Source organism: Phyllobates terribilis, unplaced genomic scaffold (genome assembly GCF_046119375.1).
Source record: "Phyllobates terribilis strain yellow unplaced genomic scaffold, ASM4611937v1 Scaffold_3__8_contigs__length_932513732, whole genome shotgun sequence".
Lineage (NCBI taxonomy): Eukaryota > Metazoa > Chordata > Amphibia > Anura > Dendrobatidae > Phyllobates > Phyllobates terribilis.
Window position 1 is genome coordinate 485,447,979 of NW_027362763.1, and position 23,822 is coordinate 485,471,800.

The 23,822-nt window shown below is 40.4% G+C and overlaps 1 protein-coding gene across 1 annotated transcript in view; it reads left to right on the top strand.

Moving 5' to 3' along the window:
- The window catches only part of RFX6 (regulatory factor X6), a 213,607-nt gene that overhangs the window by 149,053 nt on the left and 40,732 nt on the right, over nt 1–23,822 (top strand). The window contains 9 exon segments of the mRNA XM_073673546.1: nt 3,544–3,651; nt 8,100–8,177; nt 8,279–8,392; nt 8,471–8,520; nt 9,458–9,617; nt 13,801–13,945; nt 17,042–17,056; nt 17,215–17,309; nt 22,999–23,116. Coding sequence (XP_073529647.1) covers nt 3,544–3,651; nt 8,100–8,177; nt 8,279–8,392; nt 8,471–8,520; nt 9,458–9,617; nt 13,801–13,945; nt 17,042–17,056; nt 17,215–17,309; nt 22,999–23,116 — 883 coding nt within the window.

A 23,822-nucleotide genomic window follows, 5' to 3' on the forward strand; every position in this document is an offset into this window, starting at 1 on the left:
GAGGAGCCGGGGAGAATGAGCCGCTCCTGCAAACGGGGCCCTGCACTGAGCGGAACTCACTGAGTGACAGGACACTGCTCCTGAGCTCAACGCAGCTCTGGGGCCCACTCGCTGGAGTTGCTCATTCTCCCTGGCTTCTTGGCGTGAGCAGTCTCATGGATTACATTGGGGGACATCTCCGAACAGGTGAGTATAAGGATTTTATTATTTTATTCTTGTTTTTACAGTTAGACACTGTGGAAGCAGACTACTACTCCCAACATTGTCCCTGGCTCGTGGTGAACGCAGCGCTACCAAGGGACATTGATGAGTACAGCGTTCAGCACCCGGCACTTGGAAACAGTGCTAACTGTACCACTGATTCCTAGGTGCCGGTATGTGTGCTCCTGATGCACACACGTATGCCACACATGTGCCAAACAGGTGCACACGGACACAAGGACACGGACCTCTCCGGTACTGTTTTTTCCGGTATCGGAAATATCTGGTCATGTGAAACCGGCCTAAAGGGGATTTTAGCACCAAAACACTGATGGCCTAGACTCTGGAAACTACATCTATGTTTGAATGGAAGGAATCCAAGATTACTGATGAACATAATTAAAGGGAACCTGTCACTTTCAGATAATGCTATTAAACTACAGATGTGGGGTTAATCTGTAGGTTGAAAGCATTATGAAGATGCCCGGTCATTATATTGAAATTGCAGCAGCCAAGAGAAAATTAATTTTAATCCCCTGGGTGCCAACAACTTTCAGTCATTCAGGCATGTTGGCACAGCTATAGTCATTGCTCACAGCACTGTGAATGGTTGCAGTAAGCACACCCCAGCACTTTGGCTGACAGCCATCAGCTGTCAGCAGGGCATCAGTGCAGTCAGCAGTGGCTGTAGCTGCTTTGTGCACGACTATATGACTGAAAGCCATCAGCAAGAATAAATGTAATTTTCTCTCAGGTGCCACACTTTCAGAACTGTGGCTGGACACCTTCCTAACGCTATTAATCTGCAGAATAACCCTATATCTGCATGTAATTATTGTTATCCGACATGACAGGCTTCCTTTAATGTTTCACTTCCTATGTGTGAGCACCACTTCATTGTTTATCCTGGCACCACAACTATTCTGAAGTCAGCTCAGCTATACAGCATCTTATTGCTATTCAGAGGAGCTTTTTTTTAGCAATCTGAACCATTTCATTAGTTCCTCATTAATCTTTACATTTTTATTTAATCATATCTTTGTCTGCATCTCAAGCTTTCATGGTTTTATAGCAATAAAATTGCAGCTTTTATCAGTGAAAAATACCAATTAATTAAATACCAGGATTATATAAACTCAATGACAAATATTCCAGGTCGATTTGTTACTGTTTCATGTTGTCATACTTGGTTCATCATTTGCTGATATTGTGGCTAGATTGAAAGTTCGGCCCCCAGATATATATTTTCTATATAGATTTATATAGATTATATATCTTTTCATTTTGAACATGTATATATACTGTATATATATGTATATATTAATTCAAAATATTATTATACTAATATCATTAATAATAATGTACATAATAATATTACTATATACAGTACAGACCAAAAGTTTGGAGACACCTTCTCATTTAAAGATTTTTCTGTATTTTCATGACTTTAAAAATTGTACATTCACACTGAATGCATCAAAACTATGAATTAACACATGTGGAATTATATACTTAACAAAAAAGTGTGAAACAACTGAAAATATGTCTTATATTCTATGTTCTTCAAAGTTGCCACCTTTTGCTTTGATGACTGCTTTGCACACTCTTGGCATTCTCTTGATGAGCTTCAAGAGGTATTCACCGGAAATGGTCTTCCAACATCTTGAAGGAATTCCCAGAGATGCTTAGCACTTTTTGGCCCTTTTGCCTTCACTCTGCGGTCCAGCTCGCCCCAAACCATCTCGATTGGGTTCAGGTCTGGTGACTGTGGAGGCCAGGTCATCTGGCGTAGCACCCCATCACTCTCCTTCTTGGTCAAATAGCCCTTACACAGCCTGGAGGTGTGTTTGGGGACATTGTCCTGTTGAAAAATAAATGATGGTCCAACTAAATGCAAACCGGATGGAATAGCATGCCGCTGCAAGATGCTGTGGTAGCCATGCTGGTTCAGTATGCCTTCAATTATGAATAGATCCCCAACAGTGTCACCAGTAAAGCACCCCCACACCATCACACCTCCTCCATGCTTCATGATGGGAACCAGGCATGTAAAGTCCATCCGTTCACCTTTTCTGCGTCGCACAAAGACACGGTGGTTGGAACCAAAGATCTCAAATTTGGACTCATCAGACCAAAGCACAGATTTCCACTGGTCTAATGTCCATTCCTTGTGTTCTTTAGCCCAAACAAGTCTCTTCTGCCTGTTGCCTGTCCTTAGCAGTGGTTTCCTAGCAGCTATTTTACCATGAAGGCCTGCTGCACAAAGTCTCCTCTTAACAGTTGTTGTAGAGATGTGTCTGCTGCTAGAACTCTGTGTGGCATTGACCTGGTCTCTAATCTGAGCTGCTGTTAACCTGCGATTTCTGAGGCTGGTGACTCAGATATACTTATCCTCAGAAGCAGAGGTGACTCTTGGTCTTCCTTTCCTGGGGCGGTCCTCATGTGAGCCAGTTTCTTTGTAGCGCTTGATGGTTTTTGCAACTGCACTTGGGGAAACATTCAAAGTTTGCCCAATTTTTCGGACTGACTGACCTTCATTTCTTAAAGTAATGATGGCCACTGGTTTTTCTTTACTTAGCTGCTTTTTTCTTGCCATAATACAAATTCTAACAGTCTATTCAGTAGGACTATCAGCTGTGTATCCACCTGACTTCTGCACAACACAACTGATGGTCCCAACCCCATTTATAAGGCAAGAAATCCCACTTATTAAACCTGACAGGGCACACCTGTGAAGTGAAAACCATTTCCGGTGACTACCTCTTGAAGCTCATCAAGAGAATGCCAAGAGTGTGCAAAGCAGTCATCAAAGCAAAAGGTGGCTACTTTGAAGAACCTAGAATATAAGACATATTTTCAGTTGTTTCACATTTTTTTTGTTAAGTATATAATTCCACATGTGTTAATTCATAGTTTTGATGCCTTCAGTGTGAATGTACAATTTTAAAAGTCATGAAAATACAGAAAAATCTTTAAATGAGAAGGTGTGTCCAAACTTTTGGTCTGTACTGTATATACATATAAATATATATATGTATATAAAGGGGCCGAATAATATTGCACGCCCCACTTTTCAGTTTTTAATTTGTTAAAAACGTTTAAAATATCCAATAAATTTCGTTCCACTTCACAATTGTGTCCCACTTGTTGTTGATTCTTCCCCCAAAAATTTGAATTTTATATCTTTATGTTTGAAGCCAGAAATGTGGCCAAATACTTTCACAATGCACTGTATATATATATATATATATATATATATAAATATATATATATATATATATGTGGTATTTGCATTTCTTCATATGGTGATTTTATTGAAAAACTATACTTTGGTGTTCACAGGGTGGCTTCACTAGGAAATATTCTCTTAATTCGAAGACTGGGACTCTTCTTCCAGAATTTCCTAGTGCTCAACATCTTGTTTTTCAAGGATCATTGTCCAAAGAAAAGGTAAAATTGAATTAATGTATTTTTAAACTTGTAAATATTTTATAGCATAGTCTTCCTAAATAGCAAAATGTACTGCAAATTTATAAAATCGAAAATGGTCTGATGATAGATAGATAGATCAATATTGGTGATGAGCAAACGTACTCTGCTAATATGTTTGCAGTAGACAGATGCAACACATGCAAGGGTTGGCTAACAAATAGGCAAGCCCCGCATGTGTTGCTGCTGTCTACCACCGCAAAACATGTAGCTGGAGGGACTCAAACATATTAGCTGAGCACGCCGAAGATACTTGGATAAGACCGGGCATGCTCAGATAATACGTTATCCGAGCATGTTCACTCATCACTAATAGATGGGCATATTTTCCTTGCTCAGTGGTGCACTGCAACTCAGTTCCATTCAACTAAATATAGCTGAGGTGGATTAGAGTACTTGTAAAGGTACGTAGTTCCTATAAAAATCATATGCATTGTAAAGATTTTAGAAGTTTAGTTGCCAGAAAAACAAGGGCTGAGTACACCGCTATCCCCCCTCAACTTGCATACTGAGCACTCTATCATATCTTCATTGGCAAAGCGATATCTGAACTAAATAAGCAACAATCAATTATACTGCTGGAGCCCAGCCTTGCTCATAGTCAGTGTGTGTTCTCATTAGTGGCTCCTGTCTGCAGCACAGTGCTAAACAACAGTCGCAGACAAGAGCCAGACTGTCAGTGTGCACTCTCTGGATTTTGGTTGCTTCGGCAGCCTGGTAATGTACTGCAGACAGGAGCCAATGAAGAGAGTGCACAATGGGCAGAAGCATACACATGCAGGAGACCAGTCATGTGCCACTCAGGCAGTGTCAGTGTGCTCTCTGATTGCTGGCTCCTGTCTGCGGCCCCCACGTGCACTGCAGGCCGGAGCCAGCGATAAAAGGGCATACTGATACCAAGCATGGATGGGCTCCTGCAGTGTTACTGTGTCAAATGTTTAATTATTATTATTATTTATTATAGCGACATTTATTCCATGGCGCTTTTAGTGTTTTAGGGGTGACAGCCTTCCTTTTATAGTGATTACTTCTAATGATAGGAAAATAAACAACCCTGTTACTCCATGACTTGTTTTTAGACATGGAGTTTATTTCTAAAGTTGACCCTTACAGGGCTTGGTTTATCTCTCTAATGAATGGCACAAAATGGGAACCCTGTCTGCTGAATAAGAAAGGGGAAATGAGAATGACTTTTAACATGTATGAATAATTGGACATTTGAGCTATACTATTTCACAGTCTGTCTTTGAGAATAGAGAACAATAGATGTCTCCATAACTTTATCTGAGGCTATGTTCCCACAATGAGCTTTTGTTGAGTTTTTGATGTTGCAGATTTTCTGCACCATTTCTGCACTTATTAAGTAAATTAGGTCACTTGTGCGTTTTTTCATTGCACTTTTGAGTGCATTATTTTATATGCGTTTTATCACATTTTTGACTCTGCATTTTTTTGTCTGTTGTTATTATGTCATGTTTTAAACAAAGCTGCTTTTGATACTTCCTGGTATTTGGCTTTGACAGAACTTTATTGATACAGTCATGTGGAGATTACATGTGTTTTTGTTGCATTTCCACAGCAGTAACACACTAAAAAGTCATGTGCTTTTTTTACTTGCAGATTTTCTGCATCTAATGCACTTTCATGGGAAAAGTCTGCCCATAAAACTCAGCGTACTGCAATAGAAATTGACATGTTTCAGATTTGAAACATGCACCACAGGTCAGTTTACACTGAGTAAAAAAAAAAAACACAGTGGGCACAAGATTTCTATAAATCCCATCTACTTTGTTGGAACTGTAAGACACTGCATTTTTTACGCAGCTTCAAAAACTCATCGTGGGCACACAGCCTTAGGCTATGTTCACACGCTGTGTTTTTGCTATTTTTTTTACAGTACTAGCAAAAGCTAAGAGATTTCAGAAATCTCATGCACATGGTTATTTTTTTTTCCTGACTGAATTGGAAAGCTGCTTCTTTTTTGAAAACTGCAACATGTCAATACTTTTTACAGCATTTTTCATCAATAGAAGGCAATGAGTAAGTGCAAAAATGCAGCAAAAACATTGTCATCAGTCTTTGCTGCATATTTAGTGAAACAAACGCATGTACAGCAGGATGTTAACCCATTTATTTTTGTGATTTTCCAAAGTTTAAACTATAGTATCTTGGTGTCTTCGCATGAGCATGGCTGTTAGTATTAGTACAGTTAAATCAAATTAGTGATATGTGTGAAAATAAACAATGTTAATTTTTATTATAAATTGTTCGACCAGTGCATAAACATAAACAGTGCCTGACCTACTCAATGCCCTACCAATGTCTTAGGTAAACTATGCATGCTTAATTACACTCCCCCCTGCTGTTTTCACATTTGCAAGTGTGTATTTTTTCATGAACTCATATGAACTTTTTTGTTCAGAATAGTCCCTATTTTTTCAGACATAAAAATCTTTTTCAACTAATAACTTGATCAAATTGCCCTTTTTTCCAAAAAATTTTTATGGTGTCACATACGTCTTGCATTGCTGGGCTAACATCTTACATTGCTCATGCTTGTACGATTTATGCAGTTTATTGTTATTCCAATTGCCATCATTTTATGGGTATATACTATTTATATTTTTATATTAAATATCTCAGCTTTGGATGTAAATAATTGTATTTGTAAACTTTATAATTCATTTGTGAGTTTTCAATTTGTCTATAAAAAAAACTGCTGACTTGTTTTTGGCTACGTTTTAGATACTTGTCAAAATGTACAGTCATGGCCAAAAGTTGTGAGAATGACACCAAAATGATATTTTCACATGATCTGCTGGCCTCTGGTTTTTATTAGTGTTTGTCTGATGTTTATATCACATACAGAAATATAATTGCAATCATATTATGAGTACCAATAGGTTATATTGACAGAATGAGTTAATGCAGCAAGTCAATATTTGCAGTGTTGCCCCTTCTTCTTCAAGACCTCTGTAATTCTCCCTGGCATGCTCTCAATCAACTTTTGGACCAAATCCTGACTGATATCAGTCCATTCTTGCATAATCAATGCTTTCATTTTGCCAGAATTTGTTGGTTTTTGTTTGTCCACCCGTCTCTTGATGATTGACCACAAGTTCTCAATGGGATTAAGATCTGGGGAGTTTCCAGGCCATGGACCCAAAATCTTTATGTTTTGTTCCATGAGCCATTTAGTTATCACCTTTGCTTTATGGCAAGGTGCTCCATCATGCTGGAAAAGGCATTGTTGGGCGCCAAACTGCTCTTGGACGGTTGGGAGAAGTTGCTCTTGGAGGACATTCTGGTACCATTCTTTATTCATGGCTGTGTTTTTAGGCAAGACTGTGAGTGAGCCAATTCCCTTGGCTGAGAAGCAACCCCACACATGAATGGTTTCAGAATGCTTTACAGTTGGCATGAGACAAGACTGGTGGTAGCGCTCACCTCTTCTTCTCCGAATAAGCTGTTTTCCAGATGTCCCAATCAATCGAAAAGGGGATTCATCAGAGAAAATGACTTTCCCCCAGTCCTCAGCAGTCCACTCCCTGTACCTTTTGCAGAATATCAGTCGGTCCCTGATGTTTTTTCTGGAGAGAAGTGGCTTCTTTGCTGCCCTCCTTGAAACCAGCCCTTGCTCAAAGAGTCTCCGCCTCACAGTGCGTGCAGAAGCACTCACACCAGCCTGCTGCCATTTCTGAGCAAGCTCGGCACTGCTGGTAGTCCGATCCCGCAGCTGAAACAGTTTTAAGATACGGTCCTGGCGCTTGCTGGTCTCTCTTGGGCACCCTGAAGCCTTTTTGACAACAATGGAAGCTCTCTCCTTGAAGTTCTTGATGATGCGATAGATTGTTGACTGAGGTGCAATCTTTGTAGCTGCAATACTCTTCCCTGTTAGGCCATTTTTGTGCAGTGCAATGATGGCTGCACGTGTTTCTTTAGAGATAACCATGGTTAACTGAAGAGAAACAATGATACCAAGAACCAGCCTCCTTTTAAAGTGTCCAGTGATGTCATTCTTACTTAATCATGACTGATTGATCGCCAGCCCTGTCCTCATCAACACCCACACCTGTGTTAATGGATCAATCACTAAAACAATGTTAGCTGCTCCTTTTAAGGCAGGACTGCAATGATGTTGAAGTGTGTTTTGGGGGTTAAAGTTTTCTGGGCAAATATTGACTTTGCAAGTACAGTAATTGCTGTTAAGCTGATCACTCTTTGACATTCAGGAGTATATGCAAATTGCCATTACAAAAAATGAAGCAGTAAACTTTGGAAAAATTACTATTTGTCTCATTCTCAATACTTTTGGCCATGACTGTACTTTTACATATTGATTGCAATATCATACTGATATTGAAATTGTACATTGATTAATATTAATGTATTGAAATTTCCATTTACAGGTAGACACTCTAATCATGATGTACAAAACCCACTGTCAGTGTGTACTCGATAATGCAATCAATGGGAATTTTGAAGAGGTAATAGTAAATTGTAATAAATTAATTTTAAAATCTGTTTATACTTATTCTTTGACATTATGTTCTATGGCTAAATATATTTATTTTTGTGTTCTATTTAGATCCAACACTTTTTATTACATTTTTGGCAGGGAATGCCAGACCATTTGCTTCCTTTGCTTGAAAATCTGGTTCTCATTGATATATTTTGTGTTTGTGACTCAATTCTTTACAAGGTAATTTTTCTTCTTTTTCGAAAAAAAACAGCACTGGGAAATTTTAAAATGTAAATGATATTTTTCTATTGGATTTAGGTTCTCACAGATGTCCTTATACCAGCAACAATGCAGGAAATGCCTGAAAGGTGAAATAACATACAACTTTTGTTCTTGCTTACTAGCTTACTAAACTATTCAATATTATTATGTTTAAGTTGGTAACTAAATATGTTATTTACCCCAAATAATTCTGGTAATTTTTTCTTTTAATTTAATTATAATAGAAGTAGATTTAAACATGAATATATATTATACAGAGAAACTGAACTAATTCAACATGTAGAGAGATAAGACACCCTTCTTACTTCCACTATCATTGCAAGAGTAAATATCATTTAGTTGTTACAAATGAAATGTACAAATTGCGTGACTTCCTCTGCTAGGGAATATTTAGACATTGATGTAAGTCTTGGCACGACAGTAAACTTTGTGTACTTCTGTTATATCTGAATATACCTTAAGGTATTTTCGTGTGTCAAATTTGTAGCAGAAATGTCTGCCACCATTCCTTTACGAAATCAATATCACAATCAAGATTTTTTTAGTCTTTGAAATATTTTTCTGTATTTTAAAACGTATAGAAAATGCTATGCAGTTTTATAGTGTTTTTTTTTTTTTTTACAAATACAAATGTTTTTATCATATTTTGCAACATTTTGCAAAGTTGTATTTTACTGGCATTTTTTAAGTCCTTTAGAAAAGACTATGGAGAAAAATGTCATAAAACACTACAGACTCTAATTATTAAGCAGTTTTTCTAGTAATTAGGATAAAACTGCTTGAAATGTTGTAAAAAAAATTGAACAACTGAAAGCTGCACAAAAATCTTATTTCTTTTGCTATTTTTCTGACAGTCATTGGCAAACTCCATCCTCCTGATGAATTAAACCATATTTTAATAGAGGTGTATGTTCTGTTTTTCTGTTTACTTACAAGTTTATAAGTCTATTATATAGACAACTTTTGACCTACAACATATTCATAAGTTTTACCTTATTTTAGTAATCTAATTTGGTTTGTTAGTTTACTAGCAGACATTAGAAACTTTGCTAAACACTGGGAACAGTGGGTGATTTCATCATTGGAAAACCTTCCAGAATGTCTCTCAGAAAAGAAATTGCCAATTGTCCGAAGATTTGTGTCATCCTTGAAAAGACAGACATCTTTCTTGCATTTGGCTCAAGTAAGTTCTCATCACTGTAAAAAATAAGCATGCACATTAGCTAGAAGGTTTATAGATAATCAACCACTCACTAACAAAAGACCATTGATCATTTCACCAATGCAGTCATACGCATATTAATCTATATACAGTAACACTGGACAAGGGTTGAAAAAACTTACTGTGATGTTTCTTTCATGGATAAATTGTTTGCACATGAAAGACCTTTAATATTCAAATCTTTCATTATTAGACTATCAAGTGAAAAATTGAATCGTGGACAATTTCTATCAAGACAATGACAATGTGTCATCAGTCAACTTAAATGATTGTTGATAAATGTTTCCATTGAAAGTTTGTTATGCTTGAATTCATCCATTATCATGAAGTTTGGTCTAATGTGTATTGACACTTTAACCCCTTTACGACCTTGGGATTTTCCGTTTTTGCATTTTCGTTTTTTGCTCCCCTTGTTCCCAGAGCCATAGCATTTTTATTTTTTGGGCAATAGGGCCGTGTGAAGGCTTATTTTTTGTGGGACAAGTTGTACTTTTAAATGCCATTACTAGTTTTACCATATCGTGTACTGGAAAATGGGAAATAAATTCCAAGTGTGGTGAAAAAAAATGCAATTCCACAGTTGTTTTTTTTTTTTTCTTTCCACGTTCACTGGATGCTAAAACTGACCTGCAATCATTATTCTCCTGGTCATTACAAGTAGACACCAAACATGTATAGGTTCTTTTTTATTTAAGTGGTGAAAAAAAAAATCCAAAGTTTACTTAAAAAAAAAATGGCGCCATTTTCCGAGACTCGTAGCATCTCCATTTTCCGGGATCTATGGCCGGGTGAGGGCTTATTTTTTTGCGCGCTGAGCTGACATTTTTATTGATACCATTTTGGGGTAGATACGATGTTTTGATATCTTGTTATTGCATTTTATTGCAATGCTGCGGCGACCAAAAAAACGTAATTCTGGCATTTGGAATTTTTTTCTCGTTACGCCGTTTACCAATCGGATTAATTCTTTTCTTATATTGATAGATCGGGCGATTCTGAACGTGGCGATACCAAATATGTGTATGTGGTTTTATTTTTTATTATTTTATTTTGAATGGGGCAAAAGGCGGTGATTTAAACTTTTATATTTTTTTAATTTTTATAATATTTTTAAAAACATTTTTTTTACACTTTTTGCTTGCTTCTATAGTTTCCATGGGAGACTAGAAGCAGCAACTGTCTGATCGCCTCTGCTACATAGAGGTGATGAGCAGATCACCTCTATGTAGCAGAAATGCTCCTGTACTATGAGTGCCGACGACTAGGTGTCATGTAAAGATCATAGCGATCATTACATGACAACCACTGGGGTCTGCTGCAGACCCAGGGTTGTCATGCCCACCCATCAGTGACCTGCAATCACGTGACGGGGTCACCAATGGGCGGGGTAAGTGAAGCGCTTCCGGCGCGGCGCTGTTAAATGCCGCTGTCAGAGATTGACAGTGTAATTTAACTGGTTAACAGCCGCGGGTGGATCGCGATTCCACCCGTTGCTGTTGAGGGGATATGTCAGCTGTAATAATCAGCTGACATGTACCTGGTTCAGTGCGGGCTCAGTGCCGGAGCCCGTGCTGAACCAGGGGTGATGGCCTGGGGCGTACTAATATGCCCCAGGCCAGTAAGGGGTTAAAGGGAATGTGTAATCAGAATATTATCTACTGTCTAAATCAAGTTTTTGTGCCACATGAATTTTTTTTTTTACATTTCTGGCAATATCTATTTTTTCACATAAAAAATTTGTATTAAAAAGCAAAATTAGAAAACTTGTAATTTTCACCTTGGCTAAATATCCACCTTGGCTACTGGGACTATTTGAGACATAGGCTGATTGAAGTTTTCAGCAGGCCCGTTATCATCAGAGGTAAGAATACAATGACTGGTAGCCTCTATTCACACCTGATAACACAGAATAAACCATTCACAATATAATGTTTCAACTGAACTTCTAATATCGCAGCTGACTTGCTCCAACGTCCTTCACAATGACCTTGTGCATGGTCATTAGTTATATAAATACAAAACATAGGGTCTAAATCAGTCTAATGCTGCTAATATACTCATGGATTTCCTTAAACAACAAGAATTATGAAGGCAATTCAACAAAGCTTTTACGTATAAAACGCTTTAAAAGTTGCAAAGTTTTTCAGTTTGAAAAGCTCTGCCAAAATGTCTAGAGTTGGGGAGGAGCCAGGGTGGGATGTGGCTACAGCGCTAGTGAATTTCACCAAAAGTGGCAACGTTTGTTACATCAAAAATGCTGCAACAGTCCCCGACTGGAGTTGCATTTCCAGTGATGGGCAAGGCTATTCACGCTACTAAGAACAGTCGCTAAATTCATTAAGTGGCATACGCCTCCTTATGAATTTGGCTCATTGTGCTTCTGAAAACTCTTCATTAAGACTGTTGTAAAAAAAATGCCAGATTTAATGAATCAACCGCTAAGTGCCTAAAATGGACTATTTGCCAATGTGAAATTTGAAAAATTTCTAAATTGTATTTTTATACAGATTGTGATATGGAGAACAAAATACTTTGCAGAAAAAAAATACATTTAAAACAAAAAAGCCTAATGTAAACATAGGCATTTTCTTCTGACTTATTCCCGTTAAGTGTAATGGCTTTTCCATGTCTTTGTCACATCTTTATTTGCTTGATATCTTTATTATTGATTTTGAGCATATCACCTTTAAATTTAGCTAGACAAATGTTTAGTCTAGAACAGTTATCTACTTGATAGTACTCAAAAGCTAAAATCAATTAGAATTTTTCACTTTTTTTTTGATCAACTTGGAGGATTACTTATAAAATGTAAGCATTTTTATTTAAAGATGAATGACAAACAAGCAAATTATCATTTATCATTATTCAGTGCATATGTTTGCACTATAAAATGGTGGGGAACTCTTGTTCCTAACATAATCCCAATACCACTAGTCCAAAGTTACTGGTAAACAATAGATAACATTCAACTGCACAAGACTTATAAATTATATAGACTAAAACATTGGGGCCAATTTGGCATGAACAACACCGGTCTTGATGAGATGTGCTGGAGTCAGATGCTGCTGATTCACAAAGAGGTTTACGTCTCTTCATGAATCAGGAGAGTTGGATGAGTGGCATGTACCTCTGTGTGCACCTCACCATAAATCCTACCCCAGTCCCTGCCGGAGTAAGATTTGTGGCGTAGTGAATCATGCCCTTGCCTTTCTTGTCATTGCAACTAATCCAAAAAAATGCAACAAAAAGTGATACAAATATTGCATGCACCCGAAAATGAAGTCCTCTGACAGCTCCATAAACAAAATAATAATAATAATAATAATAATAAAGTTGCAAGTCTCAGAAAATGGTGACACAATTTTTAAAATAAGTTTCTGCATTTTCTTCACCACTTAAAGCAAATACTTTACAAGTTTGGTATTACTGTAATTGTATTGACCTCCAGAATATTGTTGCTATGTCATTTTTTTCCATGCAATGAACACCATAAAAACAAAAGCCAAAAATATTGGAGGAATTGCATTTTTTACCACTTCACTGCACTTGAAATTTATTTCCGGTTTTCCAGTACATTGTATTGTAAAATGTATAGTACCGTTCAAAGTCACAACCTGGTTCTCAAAAAAAGTCCTCCTATGGCTATATTAATGGAACAGTATAAAAAGTTATGGTACTTGTAAGAAAGGGAAGAAAAAAGAAAATTGACCATAGCAGGAAAGGCCTGCTAAAGGAATAGGATAAGGTTATGTGACCGGTACCCTACGTAAACTTGAAAATATCAGCTAAGAGATCACAAAATTTGCTTAGGAACAGAACAATTGATTGAGGTTTCTAATATACTTACTAATATTCTGTGTGTACATATTCTATGTGTACATATTTTTTATGCCGTTCACCCCTTCAAATTATTTCATATTTCTCCTTGTACCTATACTGCTTTAGTAAAAGATCTCTATCTGTAAACTCTAGGTAAACAGTGAATTTTAAATTCTGTAATTTACGTAACTTGATCTATTTCCATTCTTGCCACATACAATACGATATAAATTGGATTACATAATGACATAAATCTAGAAGTTAAAAGTCCCTTACTGCACAGAGTAAAAGTCTAAATAAACATTCTTTATATCTTCGCTTTCAGATTGCTCGACCTGCTTTGTTTGATCAGAATATCGTGAATGCGATGACATCTGACATTGAAAAAGTAGACTTGTATAGTATTGGTTCACAGGCACTTCTAAGCAGCTGTAGCGGAGCCGATTCAGATATTGATGTCTACACTGAGTGTGAGTTCATGTTTGTTTCACAAGTGGATTCGTTATGTTTTTTTTAATGCAGTACCAACTTGTCGAAATATGTCTATATATGATAGAAAAAAGAAGATCTTTACTCAATGGAATAGTTTAAACCAGAATACTGTGCAAGTAGTGTGGTAGTCTCTATGACTATCCAGATTCTAATTTTATGAGAAGGGAGTTCTTGATTCTTATTCATTTAATATAGCAGTGGGTCCTATTTCCCGCCAGTCCCCTGTGTAGCTTCATTGGTTGCACATTTCTTAATTACTTTTTTAAGCTAGAGCCTATAATTTTTGCTAAGTGATATGAATAATGTACACTGATGCTCAGTAGTAAGCATCTGGTTACATTGTGAAGACCCGTCAGCATGTATCAGGTGATGTACTCTAAGAAGGCTTGACTGTCACAGATCACAGATGAATATTTTTATAATATGATTCTGAAGTGATTGGTTAAAATACATGACAGTATTTTTAAAACAGACTAATAAATGGATTTTGTAGTAAAGACCTAATGATATAACTAAGATAATTGAAGTCAATTTGGCATAAGCTGCAGTATAAGGGCCCAATTGGGTTTGTTTGATCAATAGTGGTGCTTGGTCTGCCTCATCAGCTTAGATTGTTTTTTCTGTCTCTGCTCTCATGGTCCTCCAATATGACGTACATTTTACTGATTTGGTCTTCATAAGTTTGGATGCATGGAGTGTTTCTGAATATTCAAAGATAAGATATTTTTAGCAGCTCAACTCTACTTGAAGAAGTTTTAGTTTAAAGGTCTTGTCCACTACTGGACAAACCCCCCAATTAACAGCTGCACTGGCCATCATAAAATAAAAAAGGTATTCTTACTTTATAGACAGTGCTTCTTCTTCAGTTGTAGCAATGAGACCCTCGTTGGTCACGCGATCACAGCGGCCACTAATCAGTTCTATCCTTCATTATTCCGCTCTGAAGCATTAGTGACTGCTGCAGCTCCTCAGTGGCCTCTTATTGATTGCAGAGTTCATGTGATATAATTAATTGTATGTGACTATCAAGGGACACAGAGTTCTGATTGGATGAACAGTGCCAATCCAGGAGGTAAATAAACCATTTTTTTATTTTATGATGCACAATGGAGCTACTAATAAGGTTGTTTAGTACTAGATAACCCATTTACTAACAGTTACCATAGTTCTTTGGCTGTTGGTTTCAAAATCTTTGTAGAAATGTGTTTAATAAATCACCTATAGACTGGTACTACTCTGTGTTCCTTGGCTTCCTTTGCATTACGTTTGTCATCATTGTCAGATTGTGACAAAAATTAAAGCTTTTGCTGTGTTACATTTGATTATTGTTTCTTCAGAACTTTGTCTACATCTACAGGGTGGGCCATTTATATGGATACACCTAAATTAAATGGGAATGGTTGGTGATATCAACTTCCTATTTGTGGCACATAAGTAAATGGGGGGGGGGGGGGACTTTTCCAGATGGGTGGTGACCATGGTGGCTATTTTGAAGTCGGCCATTTTGGATCCAACTTTATTTTTTTCAATGGGAAGTCTTTTTAAAGGCGATTTTCCCACGAACAAAGTACATTTTAATTAATAGATCTTGGAATAAAAATAAGTTCCACAACTGGATGTTTTAAAAAAAAATGTCCCTGTTCTCAGATAATATTATAAATGTTCCCCTGCTGTGTACTGTGTAATGGATGTGTCTCATCATGCAGGAACACGGTCTGATTATACCACATCTCTTGGACAGGGAGGAAGCAAAAGACTATACAGATATTACTGCATGGGATCACAGCTGATTCTCTTTGTGAGGTAAAACATTTCCCTGCCTGTTTGTAAGCAAGATTTTACCTCATAGACACAATCAGCTTCAATCCCCTGCTGTAATGTCTGTATACTCTTTTGCTTCCTCAACTACCCAGGAGATGTGGTATGATCAGACCATGTTCCTGCACGGTCAGACACAGCCATTACACAGTACACAGCAGGGGCACATTTATAGGATTATCTCAGCACAGGAACATTTTTTTAAACGTATCCAATTGTGAAACTAATTATTATTCAAAGATTTCTTAATTAAAGTCTTAATTAAAATTAACTTTGTTAGTGGGAAAATCCCTTTAACTACTACAAGACTATGCATTTCTTTGCCAAGTAATGCCAGTGGATACCTCAAAATGAAAAATGTTGCATTAAGCAAGGCTGGTATTTTTATTATTAAATTCATTTTCAGAAAAGCCAGTAATATTGACTTCTGCATGAGTTCTGCTTCTAGTAATTAATTCTGAATGTAAATTCTGTGAAACTAAGATACTGCTGCCATTATTAGCTCTTAAGAACTAGCTAATTTTCATTCTTTGCTTCTTTTCACGATTGGTCTCCGCTTATAATGTCATGGATGAAATCTTCCTCTTCTCTCTACCCCTTCGTGTTGTATATTTTCCCCTTCTGCTTCTTCTTATGTTTCAGTAACTTTACTTTTTGCCACTTGAGCAGAAAGAAAAAAAAAAACATGCTCCTAATTTCAGCAATGCAGATAAATGACATCAACCCTAGAGCCATCAGGAGGCAAGAGTTGGGCCAGCAGAACCAAAGCCAACTATTTGAAAGAGTTATATACACTCTACAGTGATAAAATAGTAGGACGTTTTAATGAAGTCTATTTAAAAAAGTGTATTAGTTTTCAATTGGGGAATTAAAAACAGTGAAAATGTATATATTTCATTTAAGTTTGCACTCAATGGTAAAGGGAATCCAGCTGCCCGAGCCACGCGCAGTATCAATCAGAGCCCAGCTACAGTACACAATGGCAGCACGTATTACTCTGAAACTGCGGCATTTCAGAGAAAAGCCAGGCACTGTAAAAAAATACCTCACTACTCCGATGACATCCTTAGCCAGCTTTTCCTCACCCCTTCCCAATTTATTGATAGGTCTCTCCCCGTGAACACACATGGGAGAGACCTAGCAATAAACTGGAGTGGAGTCGGGAGGAGCCGCCCGGCAATGTCATGGAACTAGTCAGGTGTCTTCCTATAGTCCCTTTCTGATCTTTGAAACAATGTTTTCTCTGAAAATTTCAGATTAAAGCATACTTGGTCGAAATCTCACAGTCAGGCTGTAATTCGAGTTGCCCATGGTTTGGACAACATGAATCAAATGATAGGTTGCATTTAACTGTGTAATATTTGTGAAATCAAATTTTGATAGCACTTATAGTTCTTAAAAAAGGAAAAACATTTTTCTTTTACAACAGTGTTTCAAGAGCTGAAAGATCTTTTAAAGAAAAATGCAACTGTGGAATCCTTTATTGAGTGGCTTGATAATGTCGTTGAGCAAAGAGTAATCAAGGTAATTTATTTTTATATAGATAATGTATCAGAAAATTCAGTTTAAGCTTCAGATATGAAACTAGACTTATTTTATTTTAAATATATTACATGTGATCAAAAAAGTCAATAATCTTAAGGGTTTCGATTAGACGAGCATGTTATATGCACATGTGCTGCCCAATTAAAACTCAGCACAACAATTGATGTAATTCAATGAGGCTGTTTCGATGATTTTTTCACACGGACTGAGTGTCTGCAGCATGCAATAATCTCTTCTGAGTATTGACTTAGAATAGCTTGTACAAGTATATGGGCTCACTAAAAAATTAGAATCCCATACGGATCATTTGAACTACATCAGATTTTTACAGATACATTGTCAGTATTAATCTATTTGATCATATATATTTTAAAATGTTGAAGTATAAAAAATGATGCCACATGGATGTCACACAAATGTAAAAAATGGACACGTGGATGTCACACGGATGACAATATGAAAATTGTCCATGCTTTCGGTATGACACTCATACAATTTTTCATTTTTCATCTGACCATGCCCTTGGACACACAAATAAACAGTGCCTAGCTAAAAGTTTATGGCCACTATGTTGTAGTGAATTCAGCAATTTAAGCTTTAGATATAGATATACATGATAAATATCACCAGTAGAATGGGTTGTTCTGAAAAGTTTTCTAGGCAAGTCAATTTACTAGGGTTACCTTGCTCAACTATTAGCGTTTTTACTCTGAAATCCAGATGAAATTGCAGATTACCACATTGACTAAACCAACACTCGCTTCTGATTTTCAAACATCTACTTTTTGTCGAAGCCTCATGAATTGGGTTTCCATGGCAATACAAATGAACACCAAGTATACATGTATATGACTCGCCCCCTGGGCCGTGGGGCACTCGGATCCGGGCAATAGGGGGAACGATGGGAGTAGTAGTGGCAACCCGGTTCCGTGGCTCAGGGTGGTCAGGCCAGTGGTAGTCCGTTATATTGATTATGTCCGACTACACCACCCGTGGATTTGCGGTTATTAGGAACCGCCGCTGCATGCAGACCGCTGGGGCTGATGAGATGTGCAGCTATGGTAGTGTGACTCCCCACGGGAAGAGTGCGGCCCCAGGGCAGTATAGTGGATGTTGGGAGTGATGGTAGTGAGAGTCCCGGTGCTGATAGTGCTGAAGGAGCAAGGAGCACACAGACAACAAGTTGCAGTCCAGGGTCTTTACTGAAACAGGTAAACTGACCCACAAACAGTCCCAGCTAGGAGGGGACCTGGATGTCTGAGAGCAACGGGGAAATTGGCCCTGGTCAGGGTGAGGGTGTAGGCCTACCGTGCTTTCTGCGCTCCTTCTGACTATCTCCTCCTGATAGGAGAACAGCCCACGTTTCCGAGCTTTCCGTGCTTTCTCGCCTGTATGGCCTGCGACGTGGGTTCCTTTCTGCTCCCAGCCTTGTACGGCTTTACTGGTCCCTTCGGTTGTGGCAGGGCCTCCAGGCTTCTTAGGCCAAAGAATGTACAGTCCCTTGCGGGCTGGTTCTCTGCTGGGGGATGTGGAATCCTTCCAGCCTCAGACACCAAAGTCTGGTAAAATGAAGTCTTTTCTCTGCCAAGACAGGCTCTCTTCGCCTCTTGTCTCTGGCTGGTGGCTCTCTCCTACTGCCACACTTCCTCTTAGGTTACAATGCAACTTTCTGTCCCTGCTCCACTCTGGGACACGTCTCAAAGCTGAGACAGGCAATCCAGTTTTCTCTAACCCTGTCCCCAGTACCAGCTTTTATAGGGGCAGCCTGCTCCCCCTACTGGCCTGAGACAGGAGGCATTGCATGCTAATGTTCCCCTGACCAGAGAACCTCCCCCTTGCTCTCAGACACAGCTTTATTTACACTTGTGACATCCAGGTAGGGTGACACATTCCCCCCTAGTGAAATTTAGTACTCCGGGACTAAACAGTAAACAAAGACAATATGCACAACAATAACACATTATCAGGAAAATGAAGCACAAATTGAGTTCTTTAGGTCACAGTGTGACCTGTGACCGGGTGTCCATATCACCAAAACAACGGAGAGCCTTAACCAGGTGGGGGGCTGTCCTACCCCAAGTCCTTCACAGTCTTAGTCCGTTCCTTGGTTAGGCTCAGAATGCAGTCCATGCAAAGTCCCGGTTATAAAAAGTCCATAACCTTCGAGTCCTTACGGTAGCTGCAAGAAACTGAAACACACTATCAATAAACATGCAGGTAACTTTGGCAAACATTTCAACATTTTGCAACAGGGTTATTTACAATTTTAGTACACTCTATATTCTCCAGCGAGCGGGTATCTGTCCCTTTGTGCTCCTGGTTGACCTCCTTAACCCACTGTCTGGTGGTGGACTAACCTGGCTTTCCCCACTAGCGTTAGGGTTACAGCTACCAGCTGGGTGTACAGGTAGGGCAGGCAGCTGTCTGCGGGTTCTTTGGCTTACCGCAGGCATGGCAGGCTCACTGTCAGCAGAGGGTTGACTCTCCTGGGCTGCTGGAACAGGCTCTTCTGCCTCTGGAACCGCTTGCTCCTCTTCACCTTCCGGCTCTGGTATTCGTTGTTGCTGTGCCGGTTGCAGGAAATGCAGGACAGGTACCACTATGGCATCATTTATGCGAGTCCAGGACTGAGGGAACTCTCTGAGAACAGTGCTGATCATTTCTTCCTTGTCCTCTGCGGGTTCAAGGTCACTCTGATCCTCTTCTGCACTACGGAGTTGCTCGGGGCACCTTTTGAGGTGGTCTCTGGAGACGACACTAGTGGTTTCTCCTCCGTCCTTGGTGATTACGCACACCTTTGGGTTGTCGTGGTCAGACTGCAGTACGGTGTAGGGTTCCCTTTCCCACTGGTCGTCCAACTTATGTAGCCTTCTTTTTCGCTTTAGGACTTGCTCACCAGGTTCTAGGGGACCAGCAGGGGCGTGTTGATTGAAGAGTCTTTCTTGCTTCTCTCTCACCTGGGCCAGGCTCTTCTCCACACTCTCCTGTACCTTCTTGTACTGCAGTTGCCTTTCCGTATCCCAGTCCGCATCCGGGGAGGTGTCCTCAGGTATTAGGACTCCCATCTCCAGGTCTACGGGCAGCTTACCCGGTCTGGCTTGCATCAGGTAAGCCGGGGTGCAGTTTGTAGCGTTCACCGGGATATTGTTGTACATGTCTACCAGGTCCGGCAGTTTTTCTGGCCACAGGCTGCGTTCCTCCAGGGGCAACGTCTTCAGGAGATCAATGACTATATTGTTCATCTTCTCACACATCCCGTTGGTTTGGGGGTGGTAAGGCGTTGTACGAATCTTCTTACAGCCATAGAGGTTGCAGAACTCCTGGAAGATTTCAGCCTCGAACGCTGGACCCTGGTCTGTCAGGACCTGTTCCGGATACCCGTGTGGACGGCAGAAGTATTGCTGGAAGGCTCTGGCCGCTGTTTGGGCTGTCAAGTCCTTTACCGGGACCACCACTAGAAAACGGGAATAGTGGTCCACGATTGTCAGGGCATAGATGTATCCGGACCGGCTTGGAGCCAATTTGACGTGGTCCAGAGCTACCAGCTCAAGAGGCTGCGTGGTGACGATGGGCCTCAAGGGTGTCTTCTGGCTGGTGCGGTCCTTCCTCCTCAGGTGACAAGGGCCACAGTCTCTGCACCACTTTTCTACAGCTCCTCTCATGCCGACCCAAAAGAATCTTCCTCTTAGCAGGAACTCCAGTTTCTTCCAACCGAAGTGTCCCGCTCTGTCATGGTAAGCTCCCAGGACCATAGCTGCATCCCGCCTTGGGACCACGACTTGCCAGGTCAGCTCGTGCGTCCGGTGGTTGACAATCCTTCTGCACAACTTGCCTTCGTAGAGGAACAGCTTACTCTTCTCCTTCCATAGCTGCTTGGCTTCCTCTGGGGCATCTGGATCTAGGCGGGCGTCTTCCCGGGTCAGCAGATCTTTCACCAGGCGGACTGCAGGGTCACTATCTTGGGTCTCGGCCCAGCTGTGGTGAGGTAGGGGATTCATCATCACCGTTGTTAGATCCTCCTCCTTCACGCGGTGAGAGTGTTGAGCGGCTCCATACCGGTGAAACGCGGGGAGTTCTACCTCTTCCAGCTCTTCGTCACCTTCAGGTAAGTGAGGCATTCTTGATAGGGTGTCCACGTTGGCGTTGGTTTTGCCTGCCCGGTACTTGATCACAAAGTCATAGTTGGAGAGACGGGCCATCCACCGCTGTTCCAGGGCACCCAGTCTTGCATTGTCCAGGTGTGTCAACGGGTTGTTGTCCGTGTACACGGTGAACTTTGCGGAGGCCAGGTAATGCTTGAAGCGTTCCGTCATGGCCCACACCACCTCCAAGAATTCTAGCTTGAAGGAGCTGTAATTCTCCGGGTTCCTCTCGGTGGGCCTCAGCTTCCGACTGGCGTATGCGATCACCCGTTCTCTGCCCTGTTGGTTTTGGGACAGTACGGCTCCCAGTCCCACATTACTGGCATCTGTGTGGAGAATGAAAGGCTGGCCGTAATCAGGGTAGGCCAGGATCTCATCCCCTGTGAGGGCCATCTTTAGCTGGCGGAAGGACTCCTCTTCCGGTTTATCCCACTTGAAGGGTGGCTTTTGACTTCTGGACTTGGACTGTCCGATCAGGAGGTCCTGCATAGGAGCTGCCATCTTGGTGAACCCGGGGATGAACCTTCGGTAGTAGCCTACCAACCCGAGAAACTGTCTCACCTCTTTGATGTTCGAGGGGCTTGGCCAGCTCTTGATTGCCGTGACCTTGTCAGGGTCGGGGGCCACTCCTTCCGCGCTTACCACGTGCCCTAGGTACTGGACCTTTGGTTTCAGCAGGTGACACTTCGATGGTTTCACCTTCAGGCCATAGCCTGCCAGGGCTTCGAACACCTCGGCCAGGTGCTTTAGGTGGTCCTCGTAGGTCTTTGAATAGACGATCACGTCGTCCAGGTAGAGGAGGACCGTCTCGAAGTTTCGGTGCCCTAGACAGCATTCCATCAGCCGCTGGAAGGTCCCTGGTGCGTTGCAGAGCCCGAAAGGCATACAGTTGAATTCGCTCAGTCCCATCGGGGTGGTGAAGGCGGTCTTCTCCTTGTCAGCCTCTGCCACAGGAACCTGCCAGTACCCGCTAGTAAGGTCCAAAGTAGAAAAGAAGTTAGCAGATTTTAGTGCGGCTAAAGACTCTTCTATTCTAGGCAGCGGATATGCGTCTTTGTGGGTGATACGGTTGATTTGTCTATAGTCCACGCACATTCTCATGGTGCCGTCTTTCTTTTTGACCAGAACCAAGGGGGCTGCCTAGGGGCTACAGCTGTCTCTAATGACCCCAGCTTCTTTCATCTCCCTTAGCATACCCTTGGCGTTCTGATAATGTGCAGGGGGTACAGGTCTGTGCCTCTCTTTTATTGGTGGGTGGCTCCCTGTGGGGATTTGGTGTTCTATCCCCTTTACTCTGCCGAAGTCTAGCGGGTGCTTACTAAAGACTCTCTCGTACTCCTGTACCACCCGGTAGACTCCTTGTTTTTGGTGCAGTTTTAAAGTAATAAGAATAATAATCTTGCTTACATATATTTTCACACCATCTTCTGGCATGGCTTCATTCACGCAAAATTATACAGTACAAAAAGTGTTTTCTATTGAATATTGCTGATAAAGATTTACTATATTTATTTATTTCATTTCAGGCAAGCAAACAAAATGGAAAATCACTGAAGAAGAGAGCTCAGGATTTTTTGTTAAAGTGGAGCTTCTTTGGAGCACGAGTTATGCACAACCTGACACTAAACAATGCAGCTAGTTTTGGTATCTGTTAATAACAATAATAATAATAATAATAATAATAAATCCATAATAAGATGATGAGACCATTAATATTGGAAAAAGTTTCTTAAGAAGACTCTCCCATCTGTAATAAGAAGCTACAGCCATTGGCTGGTTTACATGTACAGTTCTGAGAGTTATTGCTTACCACTCTTGATGTATACTATTATACTTTTCATGCTGGACTGTTTTTAAGCTTTAAAGGGCATTTATCAATAGGATCAACCCAATTAAGCTGTCTATATGGGCATCTAGGTCATACGAAGCTGAATAAAATGATACTTTGATATCTGTGATCCAATGCATTATTCCAGAGGAATCCATGTTTTTCATTCATGTAAATGAGCTGTTCCAGAACTCTAGACTGGACACTAGTGATGAGCGAGCATGCTCGCTACTGCTCGGTGCTCACCCGAGCATCTCACTGCTCGAGATGCTTGGCGCTCGCCGAGTATTTCCAGGGTTGCTTGGCGGGAGCTTGGGTCTCCTCCCTGCATGTTTGGCACTCTTTAGAGCGCCAATCAACATGCAGAGATTGTCTGTCACACACTGTAATGCCGCAGCCATGTTGGAGGTGACATTACAGTGACTGGCTGGCCACACAGCGTCATCAGGTCTATATCAGACCTGGCACTGCCATGCTCGTCACAGTCACTCTGGAATCAGAGAGTGTAGGGAGAAGTGCTGC